The 19,134-nt window shown below is 37.7% G+C and overlaps 1 protein-coding gene across 1 annotated transcript in view; it reads right to left on the bottom strand.

Moving 5' to 3' along the window:
- LOC132130739 (synaptic vesicle glycoprotein 2C-like) overlaps window positions 1-19,134 on the bottom strand; it is a 51,296-nt gene that overhangs the window by 26,071 nt on the left and 6,091 nt on the right. The window contains exons 2-3 of the mRNA XM_059542533.1: window positions 17,040-17,808; window positions 2,315-2,495 (exon numbers count right to left, since the gene is read on the bottom strand). Coding sequence (XP_059398516.1) covers window positions 2,315-2,495; window positions 17,040-17,625 — 767 coding nt within the window. The 5' untranslated portion in view covers window positions 17,626-17,808. The remainder of the gene's footprint in view (window positions 1-2,314; window positions 2,496-17,039; window positions 17,809-19,134) is intronic.

Below are 19,134 nucleotides of genomic sequence, written 5' to 3'. Positions count from 1 at the left end.
GCCAGCTGAGGTGGTTCGGGCATCTATTTCGAATGCCTCCTGGACGCCTTCCCAGGGAGGTGTTCCAGGCACGTCCTACCGGGAGGAGGCCCCGGGGAAGACCTAGGACACGCTGGAGGGACTATGTCTCCCGGCTGACCTGGGAATGTCTCGGTGTTCCCCCGGAAGAGCTGGAGGAAGTGGCTAGGGAGAAGGAAGTTTGCGTGTCTCTGCTTAGACTGTTGGCCCCGCGACCCGGCCCCGGATAAGCGGAAGATGATGGATGGATGGATGGATGTTGGAACTTGATGATGCATTTATTTGCTTTACAGTGAATGTTTATTATTGCACAAGATCATATGTGACCCTGGACCACAAAACCAGTCATAAGAGTACATTTTTGGAAATTGAAGACCATATGAAAGCTGAATAAATAAGCTTTCCATTGATGCATGGTTTGTTAGGATAAGACAATATTTAGCTGAGATCTGGAATCTGAGGGTGCAGAAAAATCAAAATATTGAGAAAATCTTTGAAGTTGTCCAAATGAAGTTCTTAGCAATGCATATTACTAATAAACATTATGTTTTGATATATTTACGGTAGGAAATTTACTAAATATCTTCATGAAACATGATCTTTACTTAATATCCTAATGATTTTTGCCATAAAATAAAAATCAATAATATTGATCCATACAATGCATTTTTGGCTATTGCTACAAATATACCCCAGAGACTTAAGACTGGTTCTGTGCTCCAGGGTCACAAATATTAATATCACATCAAAATCAAAGGCTGATTTCAAGTCTGGTCCAAAAAATCTACCCAAACATGTGAACACTTCCATAAAATTAATAATACCATCAGTTTAATGTTAAAAGTTATTTGTGTTTTGAGTCCCTGAAGAGTGAAACACTGACACTTTCAAAACATTAGATTTCCTATTTATGAGTTCAAAAAGTGGGAAAATTGGGAAATGGGCAGTTTATTGCTATTCTTTTACAGTACGGAAAATGCATACATTTAAATGTATAATAATTTAATTCATTACAAATCCCATGCATAAATAAATGCATGCATAAATTTTAACTTCATAGTGTATGACCAATGCAAATTTATTGCACCAGGATTCTTTAACTAAGATAGTGAATGTTCCTGACTGAAATCCTGAGCTTCTCATGGACAATTATTCAAGCATTTTGTAGGTATTCATGTGCATTCATCCCAAAAGAATTTAAAGACAGCAAATGCTCAATTTGAATGGCTTCTGACTCTACATTTTTAATTTGTATTTTACCTTTTTGCCCTTAATGGTGCAGAAATGACATGCTTCACCTTTAAGGCGAGACACTACAGGAAAAGCCTTTTTTCATATACTGATACATTTTGAGATTTTGGCCTGTAAACATTAATCTTCTTTAAGACTAGTGCAAAGAAAACATCAAAAATACGCATTTAAGTCTTTATTTTATTGCACTTTATCGATATGCATCTGTAGATTTCAATGCACGGATTTTGAGCCTGGCTTTATTCCAGTGTTATTTTAGTATCATTGATAAACTATTACAATTTCTGTTAAATTTTTGAAATTAGATTATTAGAAATTAGATATTTTTAGAATTTCTGTTTCAGTTTTTAATTTTTTTTAGTTTCAGTAATTTGTTGTTTTTGTCTTTTCTTTTTTTCGCATTTAAAAAAATATTCAGTTATGTCTATTTAGTTTTTATTAATTTTATTTATTAGTTGTAGCTGATTTAGTTTAAGTTATTTTAGTACTTAAACTTAAACTAACTGAAAATGTGAAAGCGAATTAAAATAAGTTTTTCTACATTTTATTTTATTTCACTTAACATTTATCTTATTTCAAGTAACAAAAAATGCTTTTTTATGGTTTTAGTTAACTATAATAATTCTGCTTTAAATGTATGCAAATAAGTGTGTATTTAATTAGATACTGCCTCATTTGCATATTTAAACATAACATTTGAGAAAATGTTTATCTTCATATAATCAGCTTGGAAAATATTGCACTCTAAAAAAAATGCTGGGTTGTTTCAACCCAACTTTGGGTCAACTATGGACTAACCCAGCTGTTGGTTAAATTAAATTCTTAACCCAAAACTTGGGTTAGTCCATATTTAACTAGCATATTTAGCATTTTTTAGAGTGTAGTTAAGTTTGAACTCTATTCTCTTGTCTAAAGAATGCTCTGATTGATCTTTCCCGCACGTCATCTGTGATCATTTCCTTACAGCGCAGTTAATGAACCCACAGTCATTAGCTCAGTACAGGAAAGCTTATGAAAGCAGAAGACGGATGGACTATGAACTCACCCAAACCCCGAGAGCATCCTGCAGAAGAGGAAGGTGCTGTAGCCCTGAACGAAGGACGACAGGAAGGCGAAGAAGCCATTGACTGACATACACACCAGCAGACACTGACGTCGACCCACTTTATCTGACAGACCGCCCCAGAAGAACGCTCCCACCATCATTCCCAGATACACCACACTGCCTGAGGACACACGCCGAGGAATACTGTGAGCTCACCATCACAGGAAACCACATTATACTTTGTACACATTATACACACATACACACACACACACACACACACACACACACACACACACACACACACACACACACACGCACACACACAGCACGAGTGTGAAACAGCATATACAGAGTTTAAGATTATTAACATTATTACACATTATACTACACACACACACACACACACACAGCACCAGTGTGAAACAGCATATATATAGAGTTTAAGATTATTAACATTATTACACATTATACTACACACACACGTGCGCGCACACACACACACATACACGCATATATATATATATATATATATATATATATATATATAGATAAACAAAACAAAAAATGACACACAATAAAATTACTAAAACTTTGTCCAAAAATAAAATGAAAAAACAAAAAAAAATCTAAAATAAATAAATGGATTCATAATATTAATAAAAAAAACTATAATTGTATCTCAGTAATACTAAAATAACACTGGTATGTTTGTCTCCCATCATTATATGATGAATTATGAGACAATTTGTTTGATTTACATGTTTAACGATTTAATCTTTAAACTCTGATGTTTTAAAAGACATAAAAACTTTAAAAGAAATATATTAAAACAACTAAAATATTATCAGTTGTCTGGTTAAGAATCATCTTTTCACAGTGTTATTTTAGTACTATTTATTTTTTATTCGTATTATTTATGACTTATCCTATTTATTAATATTAATTAGCTTTTATTTGTATACTTTTATTTTAATTTTTTTGTTGTGATTTTGTAAAAAAATTGTTTCTATGTTTCTTTAGGTTTTCATCTAATACTCATATGTTATTTATTAATTAATACGTGCTTGTTTTTGTGCTGTTTTTTTTGCTATTTAGCTTTAATTTATTTTTAATTTGAGTAATTAAACTTACTTATTTCAGTTTATTCCTGTTTTTTAAGTTTAAGTTTGTCCATCTAATACTTGTATTTTATTTTATTTTATTTCAGGCTCGTTTCAATTAGATCATGATGCTTTTTAATAGTTTTAGTTAACAATGACAAAACTGACTTTGTCTCAGATGTTTCTCATCCACATCGTTTGGAGAAATAAAAACACACAAAAGTGAGACAGTACAGTAATTGTTGTTGAGATCTCACGAGAGATAACTGGGTATTTTTCTCATCTCTCACAGCAAGTGTCCATTTGATCTGTGTGCCGAGTTGGGCGTGGTTTTGCGGAGTCTGTAGGGGGAGAGAGAGGACGGAGTAGAGCGACGCGTAAGTAGGTCAAGTGCAAATGATGAACACATGTGTCTGATTTCAGTAATTGGCATGGAGAGACCGGATATAAGCCGGAGCGCGACAGAGCGAGAGAGAGAGAGAGAGACGAGCTGGGACCTCGTTGTGTGCTGCTGGGAGCGGAGAAAATTCACCAAAGAGAATTCTGAGTTAGTGTTTGTTGTTGCTGTGCATGTGCACGGTGAACACGCTTAGTGCGCACCTTTTATTTATTGCTAAAGAAACGTGAATAAACGAGAGTCCCAGCGCAAGCCGACCCCTGTCTTCTTCCTTCCTTATCAACATTGAACTGAACCTCATCACACTGATGCCGAAACCCGGGAAGGAAGAAGATTGCCGCCGCCATACAGTCCCCGCCAGGTACACCATTTGCGGACATCATCCAGTCACTCGCCGGTCTGCACCAAGAGCAACACCAACATCTGCTGATGATCAAGGAGGAGATAAACGCTTCGAGGTGCTCCTCCGAGCCCAGCGTGAAGACCGCGAGCTGTTCCAGAGCTGGGTAGACCGGGAGGTTCGGGCCATCCCCTCATCTAAGGACAGTACATCTCCTCTGCCGCTCAACAAGATAGGACCTCACGATGATCCGGAGGCCTTCCTGGATTTATTCGAGAAATCGGCAGAGGCTCGGGCACTGGCCAATGCGGCTTATCCCCCTGCTGTCAGGAGAAGCGCAGGTAGCCACCCACCAACTGCCAGTCCAAAACCTCCTGGTCTACCAGGACCTCAAGCGTGCCATCCTCCAGCGGGTCGGGCGGACACCGGAGCAACATCGCCAGCAGTTCAGGACCCTGACCCTGGAAGAGTCCGGCAGACCCTTCGTGATGGCACAGCAGCTCCGGGACTCCTGCCGCAAATGGTTGATGGCCGACAGTAGCGACGTCGAGGATGTGATCGATCGTGTGGTACTGGAGCAGTTCGTGGCCAGGCTGCAAAGGAAGACTGGCAGTGGGTCCAGTGCCACCGCCCGACGTTGCTGAACCAGGCCATCCAGCTGGCGGAGGACCAGATGGTGGCGTGCCCAGGGGTCAGCGACCCTTTACCATCCGCATCTCTCTCTCTCTCTCTCTGATTCAACTAGTCTGATTCAACCTAGGGCATTGGATAATAGCCGCATGGTTAAGGTTCGGTGTGTGCACGGGGAAGTGGTGAATTATGCTATTTTGCTTGTGGATATTCAATTCAGGGGAGAAAAGCATAGAATAGAGGTGGCAGTTAATCCGCACCTCCGGCATCCGATAATTTTGGGTACTAATTGGCCCTCATTCAATAAACTATTGGGATATTTATGTTCGGATGCCTCTTGGGGGAAAAGAGAGAAGGGTAGAGTAGCGGTTGCACAGTTGGGAGAAGCTGAACTGGAACCTCCGGAGCATGTTTCAGGGGAACCGAGTGCTCTGGAGCGAAACACCCTCCCCGAGCATGATGATTTTCCCCTGGAACAGTCCCGGGATGAAACGCTGAAAAATGCCTTTGATCAGGTTCGTTCTATCGACGGTCAGCTTCTTCATCCTGATAAACCGCTCTCCTATCCTTATTTTTCAATTTTAAAAGATAAGTTGTATCGGTTGACCCAAGACGCCCAGACAAAGCAAGATACAATCCAGTTACTGATACCTAGAAGCCGTCGGGAAATGCTTTTCCAGGCAGCTCATTGTAATCCAATGGCCGGGCATTTAGGACAAATGGCTACAGTAAACCGTCTCATGGCCTGGTTCTTTTGGCCGGGCATTCACGAGAATGTGCGCAGGTGGTGCGCGTCTTCTCGTGAATGTCAGTTGGTGAATCCACCGGCCACCCCAAAAGCACCATTGTGCCCCCTACCATTAATGCAGGTCCCCTTCGAACAAATTGGTATGGACCTCATCGGGCCATTAGAATAGTCAACACAAGGACACCGTTTTGCAGTAGTTCTGGTAGACTATGCAACGCGATATCCTGAAGCAGTGCCTCTCCGCACTATTTCTGCTAAAAGTGTGGCGAGCGCACTGTTTCAATTAATCTCCCGGGTGGGGATTCCGAAAGAAATCCTCACCGATCAGGGCACGGCGTTTATGTCACGTACTATTCGCGAGCTTTACGAGTTGTTGCGCATTAAATCAATTCGAACAAGTGTCTATCACCCACAGACAGACAGGCTGGTCGAACGGTTTAACCGCACGTTAAAATCCATGATTCGTAAGTTCATACATGAGGATGCCAAAAATTGGGATAAGTGGTTAGAACCCCTCTTGTTCGCTGTACAGGAGGTCCCGCAAGCCTCCACGGGCTTTTCCCCCTTCGAGCTTCTCTATGGACGTCAGCCCCATGGGGTGTTAGTCATCCTTAGAGAGACTTGGGAGGACGGACCTTCTAATAGCAAAAATTAAATTCAATATGTCATGGACCTGAGAACAAAACTCCACACTTTGGGACGGCTTTCAATGGAGAATTTGTTACAGGCACAAGACAAACAGAGTCGGTTGTACAACAGGGGGGCTAGGCTACGTCAATTCGCACCGGGAGATAAAGTGCTTTTATTACTTTTTATTAAGTGGCAAGGACCCTTCGAGGTCACACGGCAAGTTGGTGATCTCAACTATGAGGTAGCTCGAACGGATAGGGGCGGAGCACATCAAATATATCACCTCAACCTGCTAAAAAAATGGTCTGAGGCAGAATCAGTCATGCTGGCGACGGTAGTGAGTGGGGAGGAGGATCTCGGTCCAGAAGTGAGTTCAAAGTCCCAATCTCTCGCTCTTCTTGCCCCTGGAGGAGACCACCTCTCACCCTCACAGCTCACTGATATAAAATCAATACAAGCAAATTTTGCTGATGTGTCTTCGCCCCTGCCTAGTCGAACGAATCTCATTCAGCACCATGTTGAGACTGAGTCGGGCGTGGTGGTTCACAGCCGGCCATATAGATTACCAGAACATAAGAAAAAAGTGGTTCAAAGTGAATTAGAAGCGATGCTAGAAATGGGAGTAATAGAGGGGTCCAACAGTGACTGGGCAAGCCCGATAGTTTTAGTTCCTAAAACTGACGGCTCAGTACGGTTCTGTGTGGATTACAGAAAGGTGAATGCTGTGTCGAAATTCGACGCATATCCAATGCCCAGGGTGAACGAATTGCTTGATCGACTAGGCACTGCTCGTTTTTATTCGACACTGGACTTAACTAAGGGTTATTGGCAGATCCCCTTGTCTCCCATGACCAAAGAAAAAACAGCTTTCACAACGCCGTTCGGATTACACCAATTTGTTACTCTTCCGTTCGGATTGTTCGGGCTCCGGCCACCTTTCAGCATCTGATGGACAGAATTTTCCAGCCGCATGCTGCATATGCCGCTGCATACCTGGATGATATCATCATTTATAGTGGTGATTGGCAGCGACATATGCAGCATTTGCGAGCTGTCCTGAAGACGTTGAGAAGAGCCGGGCTCATGGCCAATCCGAAAAAGTGTGCAATTGGGCGGGTGGAAGTAAGATATCTGGGTTTCCACTTGGGTCATGGACAGGTGCATCCCCAAATTGACAAGACGGCAGCAGTTTTGTCCAAGACCCAAGACCAAAAAGGAGGTTAGACAGTTCCTGGGGCTGGCAAGTTATTATAGAAGGTTTGTACCTAATTTTTCGGACACTGCCAGCCCGCTGACTAATTTAACTAAAAAGGAAGCACCAGATAGGGTCCAGTGGACGGAGCAGTGTCAGCAGGCTTTCACTCAGATAAAGGCTGCTCTGTGTGGCGGTCCGCTCTTAAATGCTCCGCTCTCCCCTTTATCCTACAGACGGACGCGTCGGACAGGGGGTTGGGCGCTGTCCTGTCCCAGGAGGTGGAGGGGGAAGAGCGGCCGGTGCTGTACATCAGTCGCAAGCTCTCTAAGAGAGAGACGATGTACAGCACCATAGAAAAAGATGGTGTTACCTCCTGGGGCGGGAGTTCACCCTCTGTTCGGACCACGCTCCCCTGCAGTGGCTCCACCGCATGAAAGATACCAATGCGCGGATCACCCGGTGGTATCTAGCTTTACAACCTTTTAAATTTCAGGTGATCCACAGGCCGGGTGTACAGATGGCTGTGGCTGACTTTCTCTCCAGGAGGAGGGGGGGGGGGGCTGCAGACCGGATGGCTCCCCGGCCTGAGTCGGGCGGTGGGGGTATGTGGCGAGGGGGGCGTGGTTTTGTGGAGTCTGTAGCGGGAGAGGACGGAGCAGAGCGGAGCATAAGTAGGTCAAGTGCAAATGATGAACACATGTGTCTGATTTCAGTAATTGCCGTGGAGAGACCGGATATAAGCCGGAGCGCGACAGAGAGAGAGAGAGAGAGAGAGAGAGAGAGAGAGAGAGAGAGAGAGAGAGAGAGAGAGAGACGAGCTGGGACCTCATTGTGTGCTGCTGGGAGCGGAGAAAATTCACCAAAGAGAATTCTGAGTTAGTGTTTGTTGTTGCTGTGCATGTGCATGGTGAATGCGCTTAGTGCGCACCTTTTATTTATTGCTAAAGAAACGTGAATAAACGAGAGTCCCAGCGCAAGTTCCTTCCTTATCAATATTGAACTAAACTTTATCACAATCTGCATTTAACCTCAGCTGATTAGGAGAAACAATTGTGATTTCAAGAGATCTCATTTTCTGTGCAGTCGTATAGTGACTGTAATTTATTGATCAGTATTGATCGTAATGGAAAGCAGAGCTGGTCTCAGTGCAGCTGGTCAATAACGGCCTGTGACATAAATAACACACTGCTGTTAGTTTCATTGATCTGTTTCCATCATCCCAAACCACAGTCCACCAATAGTTCACCGAAAAATAACACGTTTTTCTGAAGAACATTATCATTATCTAAAAAAATCTAATTGTGGGGTCAAAATGCCCACAAAAAATGTTACGTTGCAAACATTTTCGCACAAAAACTGTAAGTATGTTTCATGAATAATTACAAAAAGAGCAACACAATTAAATCAATATGCATTTTTAAGCATAAAGACAAAAATATAATAATAATACAATCACAATTGTTTTTGATGAAGTTGTAAAAAAAAAAAAATATATATATATATATATATATATATATATATATATATATATATATACTGTACAGACCAAAAGTTTGGAAACATTACTATTTTTAATGTTTTTGAAAGAAGTTTCTTCTGCTTATCAAGCAGTAATATTGTAAAAGTAATATTGTAAAACAGTAATATTGTGAAATATTATTACAACTTAAAATAATAGTTTTCTATTTGAATATACTTAAAAAAAATAATTTCTATCATTCTAATATTCTGATTTATTATGAGTGTTCGAAACATTTCTGCTGTCTAATATATTTGATGAATAAAAGGTTAAATAGAACTGCATTTATTCAAAATAAAAGAAAAATCTAATAATATATATTCTAATAATATATTTTCTTTACTATCACTTTCTATCAATTTAACACATCCTTGCTGAATAAAAGTATTGATTTTATAAAAAAAAGAAAGAAAAAATTGTTTTACTGACCCCAAATTACTGACCAGTAGTGTATATTGTTATTACAAAATATATATATATTTTTTTACTTTTTATTCATCAAAGTATCCTAAAAAAGTATCACATGTTCTGAAAAAATATTAAGCAGCAGAACTGTTTCCAACTTTGATAATGAATCATCATATTAGAATGATTTCAAGTGATAATGATCCTAAAAATTCAGTTTGCATCACAGAAATAAATGATAATTTAAAGTATAATAAATTTAAAAACAATTATTTTAAATTGTAATAATATATCACAATATTACATTTTTTTCTGTATTTTTGATCAAATAAATGCAGGCTTGATGAGCAGAAGAAACTTCTTTCAAAAACATTAAAAATAGTAATGTTTCCAAACTTTTGGTCTGTACTGTATATATATATATATTTATATATATATATATATATATATATATATATATATATATATTTTATGTAGTGTCTCTCTTTTGTGTTTGGCAGAAAAAAGAAAGTCATACTGGTTTTGAACGACATAAGGGTGAGAAAATGATGACTCAACTTTTATTTTCAGGTAAACTGTCCCTTTAAGAGGAAAGCTTAGCTAAAAGATTGAACTCATTTGCTCATAATCTATGATCTAATCAAGGTTATTTTGTTTAAATCCTGATGACCTACACAGTTACTCAAGATGAGCAATCCTTCAACAGAAATAATAATAGGTGTATTTCATTGTTCCTTTTGTGAGTTAGATGTATCTACACTAATTCAGGCCAGAAAACACACATGCACACACACATAAATCCAGTCGTAATAAACGTAATAAATCCAGTCCTGTCCGCTCACTCAAGATATGGTAATAAATCCCTGATTTATGTGCTGGTATGTAAGTGAAGCCCAGCTCAACCAGTGGAAACCCTAAACCTCATCACTTTCTGTGTGTTTGGTTGTCTTCATGAGCCGTTCTCTCTGTGAGTGTGTGTTATCTTTCTGTGCAGACGGATGGGACGGGAACCCCGCTTATCTATTACTGTCTGACAGAACTGAATACTGCGACTCGCTAACGCCAGCACAGACCTTTACACCACCATCAGCAAAAGAGCTGCTTTCAGACACACTCATCCACAGTATTACAGTCACACACACACACACACACACACACACACACACACACACACACACACACACACAGGCACATAGGCTCATCCCATAGGCATAATGGTTTTTATACTGTACAAACTGTATATTCTATGGCCCTACACCAACCCTACACCTAACCCTAACCCTCACAGGAAACTTTGTGCATTTTTACTTTCTCCAAAAAACTCATTCTGTATGATTTATAAGCGTTTTGAAAAATGGGGACATGGGTTATGTCCTCATAAGTCACCCTCTCCTTGTAATACCTGTGTCATACCCATGTCATTATACGGAGTTGTGTCCTGATATGACACAAAAACAAGAACACACACAATACAATAATAAATTAATATTATAAATACATATTTATCAATTTAGAAGATATTTCTCTGGCCTGACTTTGAATTCTCTCTTTGATTAAAATGCAATTCTATTCATATATTTTTATTAGGTTTGTAGCAATAGCCAAAATTTTTTTATCTTATCTATTTTATCTTTATCTTTTATCTTATCTAAGATTTATCTTTTATGCCCAAAATCATTAGGACATTAAGTAAAGATCCTGTTCCATGCAGATATTTTGTATATTTCCTACCATATACATATCAAAACTTATTTTTTGATTAGTAATATGCTTTTCTGAGAACTTCATTTGAACAACTTTAAAGATGATTTTCTCAATATTTAGAATTTTTTTTTTGCTCCCTCAGATTTTCGATTTTCAAATAGTTGTATCTCAGACAAATATTGTCCTCCTAACAAACCATCCATCAATGGAAAGATGATTTATACAGCTTTCAGAGTTTTTTTTTTATATATAAATCTTATTTTCATAAAATTGACCCTTATTGTGGCTGAAAACATGAACCCGTTTGAGCTGATCAAACCGTGAGACGGGTTTTTAAGAACCAAACATATATATGACCCTGGACCACAAAACCAGTCTTAGGTGTCAATTGATGCATGGTTTGTTAGGATCTGACAGTATTTGGCAGAGATACAACTATTTTAAAATCTAAATATTGAGAAAATCATCTTTAAAGTTGTCCAAATGAATTCTTAGCAATGTATATTACTAATCAAAAATTAAGATATATTTACAGAAGGAAATTTACCAAGTTTCTTCAAGGAACTCATCTTTACTTAATATCCTAAGGATTTTTGGCATTCATTTTTTTTATTATAATTTTGACCCATACAATGGTCTTTTGACTATTGCTACAAATATATCCCAGAGACTTCAGACTGCTTTTGTGCTCCAGAGTCACAAATGCAAAAACATGCGGCTTTAGCTTATTAAATATGCTTTTTTTGTAATATCATACACAGCATGTTCCTAAATGGTGCAGAAATCACTCAAAATCTATTTTTCCTTCATATTTTCTCTTGGTTGTACAGCTGTGCCGTCTTCCCCTGTTTCGCTGCGTAATCTTTCCTCTCATGTGTGATTGTGCTAGTGAATTGAATCTTCATGTCAAAGCTCTTGTTATTAATTTCCCAGCATTCAGTGAGAGTAATGAGCTTTCCTTTTCTCTGGTTCTCGCTCTCGGAGAATCGTCTGTAATTCCCCTGATCCTGTCAGAAAATCCCTGCGGAAACATACGCGAGCGACAGCCGGAGCAAGACGGACAACTCCAGACACGGGAATATGGAAAACAGGGACTGGAAAACGAGTCATGTACTGTCAAATACTCATGATAAGGTCAACATGTGTTCAATGGGTAAGATTCATAGCTAAATATGGTCTGATTGGCTCGACCAATCAGAGTGCAGGACAGGACGAGTGTGGGCGGGACGGACATCCTGTATGTTTTAATTACAGAAGCTCTGGACAGATAAAGACTAATCAAGCATGATTACACATGCACATATTTGTTTTTCAGGTCTGATCTGTAGGTCAACGCTATATATATAATGTGAAATATTATTACAATTTAAAATAGTGGATTTCTTTGTGAATATCAGTTAAAATGTAATTTATTTCTGTGATGCACAGCTGTATTTTCAGCATGATTCCTCCAGTCTTCAGTGTCACATGATCTTCAGAAATCTTGAAAATATGATGATTTGCTGCTCAAGAAACATTTCTGATTATTATCAATGTTTAAAACAGTTGTGTTGCTTCATATGTTTTGTGGAAACCTTGATAGATTTTATTTTTCATGATTCTTTTACTGAATAGAAAGTTCAAAAGAACAGCATTTATTTGAAACAAATAATTTGTAACCTTATGATCATTATTCTATTATAACTGTTTTGCTGAAAACAGCTGTGCTGCTGAATATTTTTGTGGAAACCTTTATTTTTCATGATTCTTTGACGAATAGAAAGTCCAAAAGAATAGTTTTAGTTGAAATAGAAATCTTCTAGCATTATAAATATCTTTACTGTCACTTTTGATGAATTTAATGCATTCTTGCTGAATGAAAGTTTTAATTTCTTGAATTTAATATATATATATAATATATATATATATATACTGTATACACACACACACACACACACACACACATCAGCTTGATGAGTACAACATCTGATGTTGCTGATACTGCAGTATGAGAGAGAGAGAGAGAGCAGTAAAGCATGAAATCAGAAAGTGTCGGGCTTATTACGGACGCCTCTCAGGGGTCTTTTCAGCAAAAGAGCGTTTCACCTCTCAGAGTTCATTCTGCTCATCTCTCCATCACTCCATCCTCTCTATCTATCCAACACACCAGTTAATGACCCACTGAATCACCCTCATCACATGTGCTGCATCCTTCTCTCTCTCAGTCGTTCTTTCTGTATGCATACTATTTCAAAAAATGATGTCTTAACCCTCGGGGCTCTTCTGTTATTTCTGATAGAAAAATGTTACTTTTTTTTTTTTTTTTACTTTATTGGAATGGTACGAAACCTGGTGGGTAACCAAGATTTTGGCACCGGTTATGTGAACACACACACACACACACACACACACACACACACACATTAACATGGTTCAAAACAGTTGGTCCTGCGGAAAAAAAGACACTTGCATTGTTCAGAGTCAATGCATTTGAAATGAACAGGTAATGAACTTCATCTAGTGGAAATGTTTGCTACTGCACCCAAACAAAATCTGACTGAATTTATTTGTGATGTCAACCTCAAATTTGGAACACAGCTTGTTTAGATTAATGGCATTGGTTTTATTGCAGTTTTAGAGCAAAACATGGTCTGGAAAATATATAACATTTATTTATTTATTTATGTATTATTTGTTTATGATAATAAACTTCTACAAATTTAATTTCACTTCAGCAATAATCCCTTACGAAAATTAACCATGGTTTTATAAAAAAAAAAAAAATGAAAAAAAAAAAAAAACATAGTTAAACCATTGTTTAACCATGCTATTTGCAATTAAATAGTAATTGATATGCCAAAATAACATGGTTACTACACATTAACTATAATAAAATCATGGTTTATTTTCTTGAAGGATGTGCCAAGTGTTTTCTTTAAAAAGAGACCATACTTCAGACCATACTTTGGTCCAAAGCCATTAAAGATTTAAATTCAGTTTCTAAACAAATTTCATTTTCAGACTCAAAAAGTGTTAAACAAATAATAAATGGATTATAAATATAATTTAGTACTATAAAATCAATACAAAATACAAAATTTGATATGAAAAAAAACATTATCAAACTAAACTATAGTTCATTAATTTAATTGAAATAAATATATATATATTTTTTTTAAATCGGTAATGTTTTAACACCACACAAACAGCACAGAGGGTTAATAAAAGTCTGCATGATCTCTTCACCTCATGTGTGTTTCACGGACAGATTATGTAACATGTTCATTTGAAGGCATCTGTGATTGACAACTCTCTTTATCCAGGACTACAGAATATCTCCATCCGCCCCGACTGCCGTCTGATTGATCGATCAGAGTTATTGATCCAACCGCAGGCCTACAGTGTGCATTTTACATGATTGTGTTAAGTTTCTGTTGCTAATGTGCATGTGTGTGTGTGTGTGTGTGTGTGTGTTTCTCAACTGTTATCATTCCAGCGTCATTACGAGGACAGAGACGTTCTGTGCGAAGGGCACAAAGAGGACAGGAGGAGGAAGAGAGCACATGATTACAGAGAGAGAGAGGGTAAATAAAGCAGCTTTACTGAAGAAGAGGAGAATGGAGGAAGAAAGATAAGATATAATGGAAGCTTTGCGGCAGGCGGACAAATGAATATCGCCTCTCTGTGTCTGTGAGGAGTCGTTTCTGAGCCTCGCTGTTCATTACCTGCTGCTGAAGCTAGTGAGCTGCTAACACACGCTGCATACTAACTCAAACTAACCTCCAGACACGGCAAACTAAATACAGAAACTGCACACTTATTTGAATCTGTCCTTTCTAGTTTATCACAAAACGTGTGTGTAGTTACTTCACTCAACTCAAATGTTTTTCACTGGAATTCGTTACAAAAATAAAAGTATGTTGCTTTAGAATTTGACTAGCTTGTTTTGGCATCAAAGGGGAATCTTAGGAGTCAGCATCATTTTCCTGTTTACAAGATGCTGTCTAGTTAGGGAGCTCTGTGAGAATTAAAACAGAGCCTGTTTGTGAATGATAAAACATGCATGTCTTCAAATGCATGATGCAAATGAACATGCAAATGCATTATAGCATTTGATGAAATCAAGAAATGAACTCCGTCTAACCAAAACCTTCAGACATGACGCAACAGGTTTTCAGAGAGAAGTCATTTTTCTGTGCTCGCTAAAATGATAAAATGCTGCAAGATGCAACACAATTACAGCCAATCACTATATAATGAATGACAGCAGCTGCTGCTGATGCAATGAAGTTGATAAAAACTATTGCCATATCACATATACACAGAAACGCAAACATCGTCATGGAAAATCGTCAAAATAAGAAGTTTGGTTTCATTCTAAGTAATTGTGGCAGAAATATATTAACATTGTACAGAAGAATTTACTTCTCAAAGGAATTAATAATAATATTTTTGTCTATGTTTTAATTTGTTAAAGTTTCAATTTTATTATATTTGAAAATAATGATTGAATAATATCTTATGCTTTCATGTTATTACACCTGGTAATATATTTGTATTAAATCATTAATCCAGAAAAGAAATTAAAATAAATCAAAGGGCACCATTATATTACAAATTTTAATAAATTATTACACTGTTAAAGTTTTACCAATTCAATTGATTAGACACTCTTGGATATTAAAATGTAATTAAACCATAATTGAATCTAGAAAACCTGATTTGTAAAAAAAAAAAAGAAATGGAGATAAAATTAAATGATTTTTACTAGGCCCTAAAACGATATTTAAAAATATTTCATAAATTGTATGTTTCATGAATTCAGTTAATAAGATATGCTTTCTGATTAGTAAAATCAAATGTTACTATTAAAATGTACCTTGAAGCAAAAACTAAATCACACATACACACACACATACACTCCAGTTCCTCTTAAATAAGCTCAAATCTGCCCAGCCCACAAATGTGCTGCACTACCTGCTGCCAAAACATTAAACTCATCCAGACCCAGAGAGATCATTAAACAATAAAACGGCAGTCTCTACCCACACACACACACACACACACACACACACACACACACACACGAACCATCAAACAAGCACGACACAGGACGGTAGCGCTGGCAAACGCCACCCAACCACCCACATTACACACCAAATACAAGCCCTCACACACACACACAAGGGAAAAAACCTCCATTACATCAAAGGGTGGAAAAAAGCAGCTTGTCGTCTTTATAGCGTGTGAGTACAGACAGAAATGTGTGGGTACAAAGACAGGGATGATTAATATAGGCTCAGCTCCAGAATCCATCCCACAGCCTGCAGTTTAAGACAGCAGAGGTGCTTTCAGTACCTTCAGCTGATTCTATTCTAACACTGTACAGTATACTTCATGTGTGCTTTCATATGTAAATAGTGAGATAAATTACATTGGTCACATTTAGAATCTACACTACAGTTCAAAAGTTTGGGGCTGGTAAATTTTCTTCTGCTCACCAAGGCTGCATTTATTTGAAAAAGAAAGTAATTTAATTTTTTTTAAATATTATTACAATTTCAATTGGTTTTTTTCTATTTGAATATATTTTAAAATGAAATTTATTTATGTGATTTAAAACTAAAATTTCAGCATCATTCCTCCAGTCTTCAGTGTCACTTGATTCTTCAGAAATCATTCTAATATACTGATCAAGAAACATTTCTGATTATTATCAATGTTGGACACAGTTGTGCTGCTGAATATTTTTGCGGGAACTTTTTTTTTAATCCCATTTTTGCCTATAATTTCTGGCTAGAAATTTCAGCAAATACTGTAGTTTGACTGGACGCATAATATATATATATATATATGTTAAAATTATTTATTCTAAATATTGACAATAAAAAATACTGTTTGATTGGACTGACAACCTTTAACCAGATCATAATGCAGTGTGTTTTCTCGTGCTTGATGCTTTGGCTTCTTTTTCAAACTACTTCCAAACTAACTGGCCAATTTCATGAAAGTAGTATTTTCAGAGCAGACCCTTCGGTGGTGTTTGTTTGTTTGTGCTATTCTTTCATCACTCACCCAGCCATCCGGCTCCAGAGTTGGGCACACACATGTCCGTCTCAGCACTGGGCAGCACAAACCCCACCACGAACACCTCTACCCCGTCAGACATGAGAGCCAGGCCCAACACGAAGAACAGCTGCCACTGGAAGCGTCCGTGTCCACACTCCTGGATGATGAGCTCGTACTGCTGCGCCAGCTCCTCTTCATCCGCCTCTCTCTCTTTCTCCAGCTCACGCTTGTCCTTCATTCCATCCGTCAACAGCTGGCCAATCGTCACCTGGCCACGCCCATCCGTAGCCCCGCCCCCTGCAGGAACGCCCTGGTACTCGCCCTCGTATATTTCGTCCTCGTCGTCGTGGCCCTCTGTGGCATCGCTGGATCCCTCGTCATCCTCTTGCTGAGCCTGGCCGTCCTGATAATAGTCTTCATCAGCGCCCTCGTTTTCGTCATTTTCAAAGCGGTTGTAGCTGCGGCTGCTGTATTCGTTCGAAGCACGGTCCACCACTTTGCTGACCTTCTTGGCGGCGTGGCGTTTCGCCTCCTTGGCGATGTCACGAGCGCCTTTGACCAGAGACGTCCTGTCTCTGTATGGGTCCTCCATCTGGGCAGAGTTCAGCTGTTTGGCTGCAGAAGTGGATTCCACCAGTCAGGAATCAAACGTGAGTTTCGGGGAACGAGATCAGAGTTACTGTGGGTCAGTCGAGTGGTCTGGAGAAAGACAGAAGAGCGTGATGTATGTGGTTCCTTCTGACGGACAGCTTCATTCACTCAATGCAGAAGGGAACTATAGAGAGAAGAAACAGAGTCATATTTTAATTCTCTCTTCTCTCGAGAGAAAGACTTTATACATTTAAGACTTTATACATTACATTTATACTTTATATATATATATAATAAATTAAGTACAAAAGTTACTATTCTAAAAAAATATCTAAATCAATATAAATTATAAATTTATTTTAAACTAAATAAAAATGTACCAAATTAAAAGTAATTAAAGTATTTTAATTGTATATACAGGTACTGTAAATAGTAAATAAAAAATAGGATAATAAATTAATAAATTGTTAAATTAACAATAATAAAAATGATTAATTATTTAATAAAAATAATAAATAAAATAATTTAAACACATATTATATAATTAAAATTATGAATAATAATAATAATATAATCATGATTATTGTTATTATTCTATCTATCTATCTATCTATCTATCTATAGACCAATCAAACAAAATCAAATGTAAAATCTTTTAATTAGCCTAAAATTTCAGTCTACTTCAGATCTAAATTAGTTGGGTATTTTTGGTTTTAACTGAATAGCTGTAATTGAAAAAGTGAAAGCGTTGCAGATGTCAGGTGTTCATGTGCCCTGCAGAAACACAGGAGAGCCATAAATCAGGCTGGCACAGAGAGCCCAGTTTAACTGCATTCACACTGTTGACCTCCACAGGAAGACATGTGGACATTAACAGGACAGAGTCGAAGAATAATGAAGAAGAAGAGACCTCTGCACGCAGACCTTACAGGACACTGACACTTCACACACACATATGTGCATCATTGAAGAATGTTCACAGGATCTCTCAAACACAGAAGATCTCCTCACATCTGAAAAATAAACACACACTCGCTTTCTCTGACCCCAGTAAACTCAGTGAATCTCTTTGACACGTACCAGATATCCCTGAGAATGAGAAAACCAGAAAATATAACAGAATATTCCATCTGTGATGAAGAAGTCCACAACTATTCAATTCAATTCCACAGTAAAGAGCATTAATACCTCAGTACAGTCCTTCCTCTCCAAACACTTCCAGATGGTTTGGTGCATCACACAAACGTTCTATTCTATTCTATTCTATTCTATTCTATTCTATTCTATTCATAAGAGAATTAAGGTTACAATTAGGGTTCCAAATAAAAAAAGAACATTTTAAATCATAGAAGACCTTTTGAAGTTCTAGAAAGAACTTTTATTATATTTTGGTGTTTTAGTCCCTGAAACCCAAATAGATTAAAACATTAAGAAACATTTCTTTATGTATAATATAAATACAATGTAAAAAAATGTTCAAATTAAAAATAAATCTCATTCTGATTTTGAT

This window comes from Carassius carassius, chromosome 47 (genome assembly GCF_963082965.1).
Source record: "Carassius carassius chromosome 47, fCarCar2.1, whole genome shotgun sequence".
NCBI classification, from domain to species: Eukaryota; Metazoa; Chordata; class Actinopteri; order Cypriniformes; family Cyprinidae; genus Carassius; species Carassius carassius.
The sequence above is the reverse complement of the archived record's forward strand: the minus strand, read 5'-3'. Positions and strand labels throughout refer to the sequence as shown.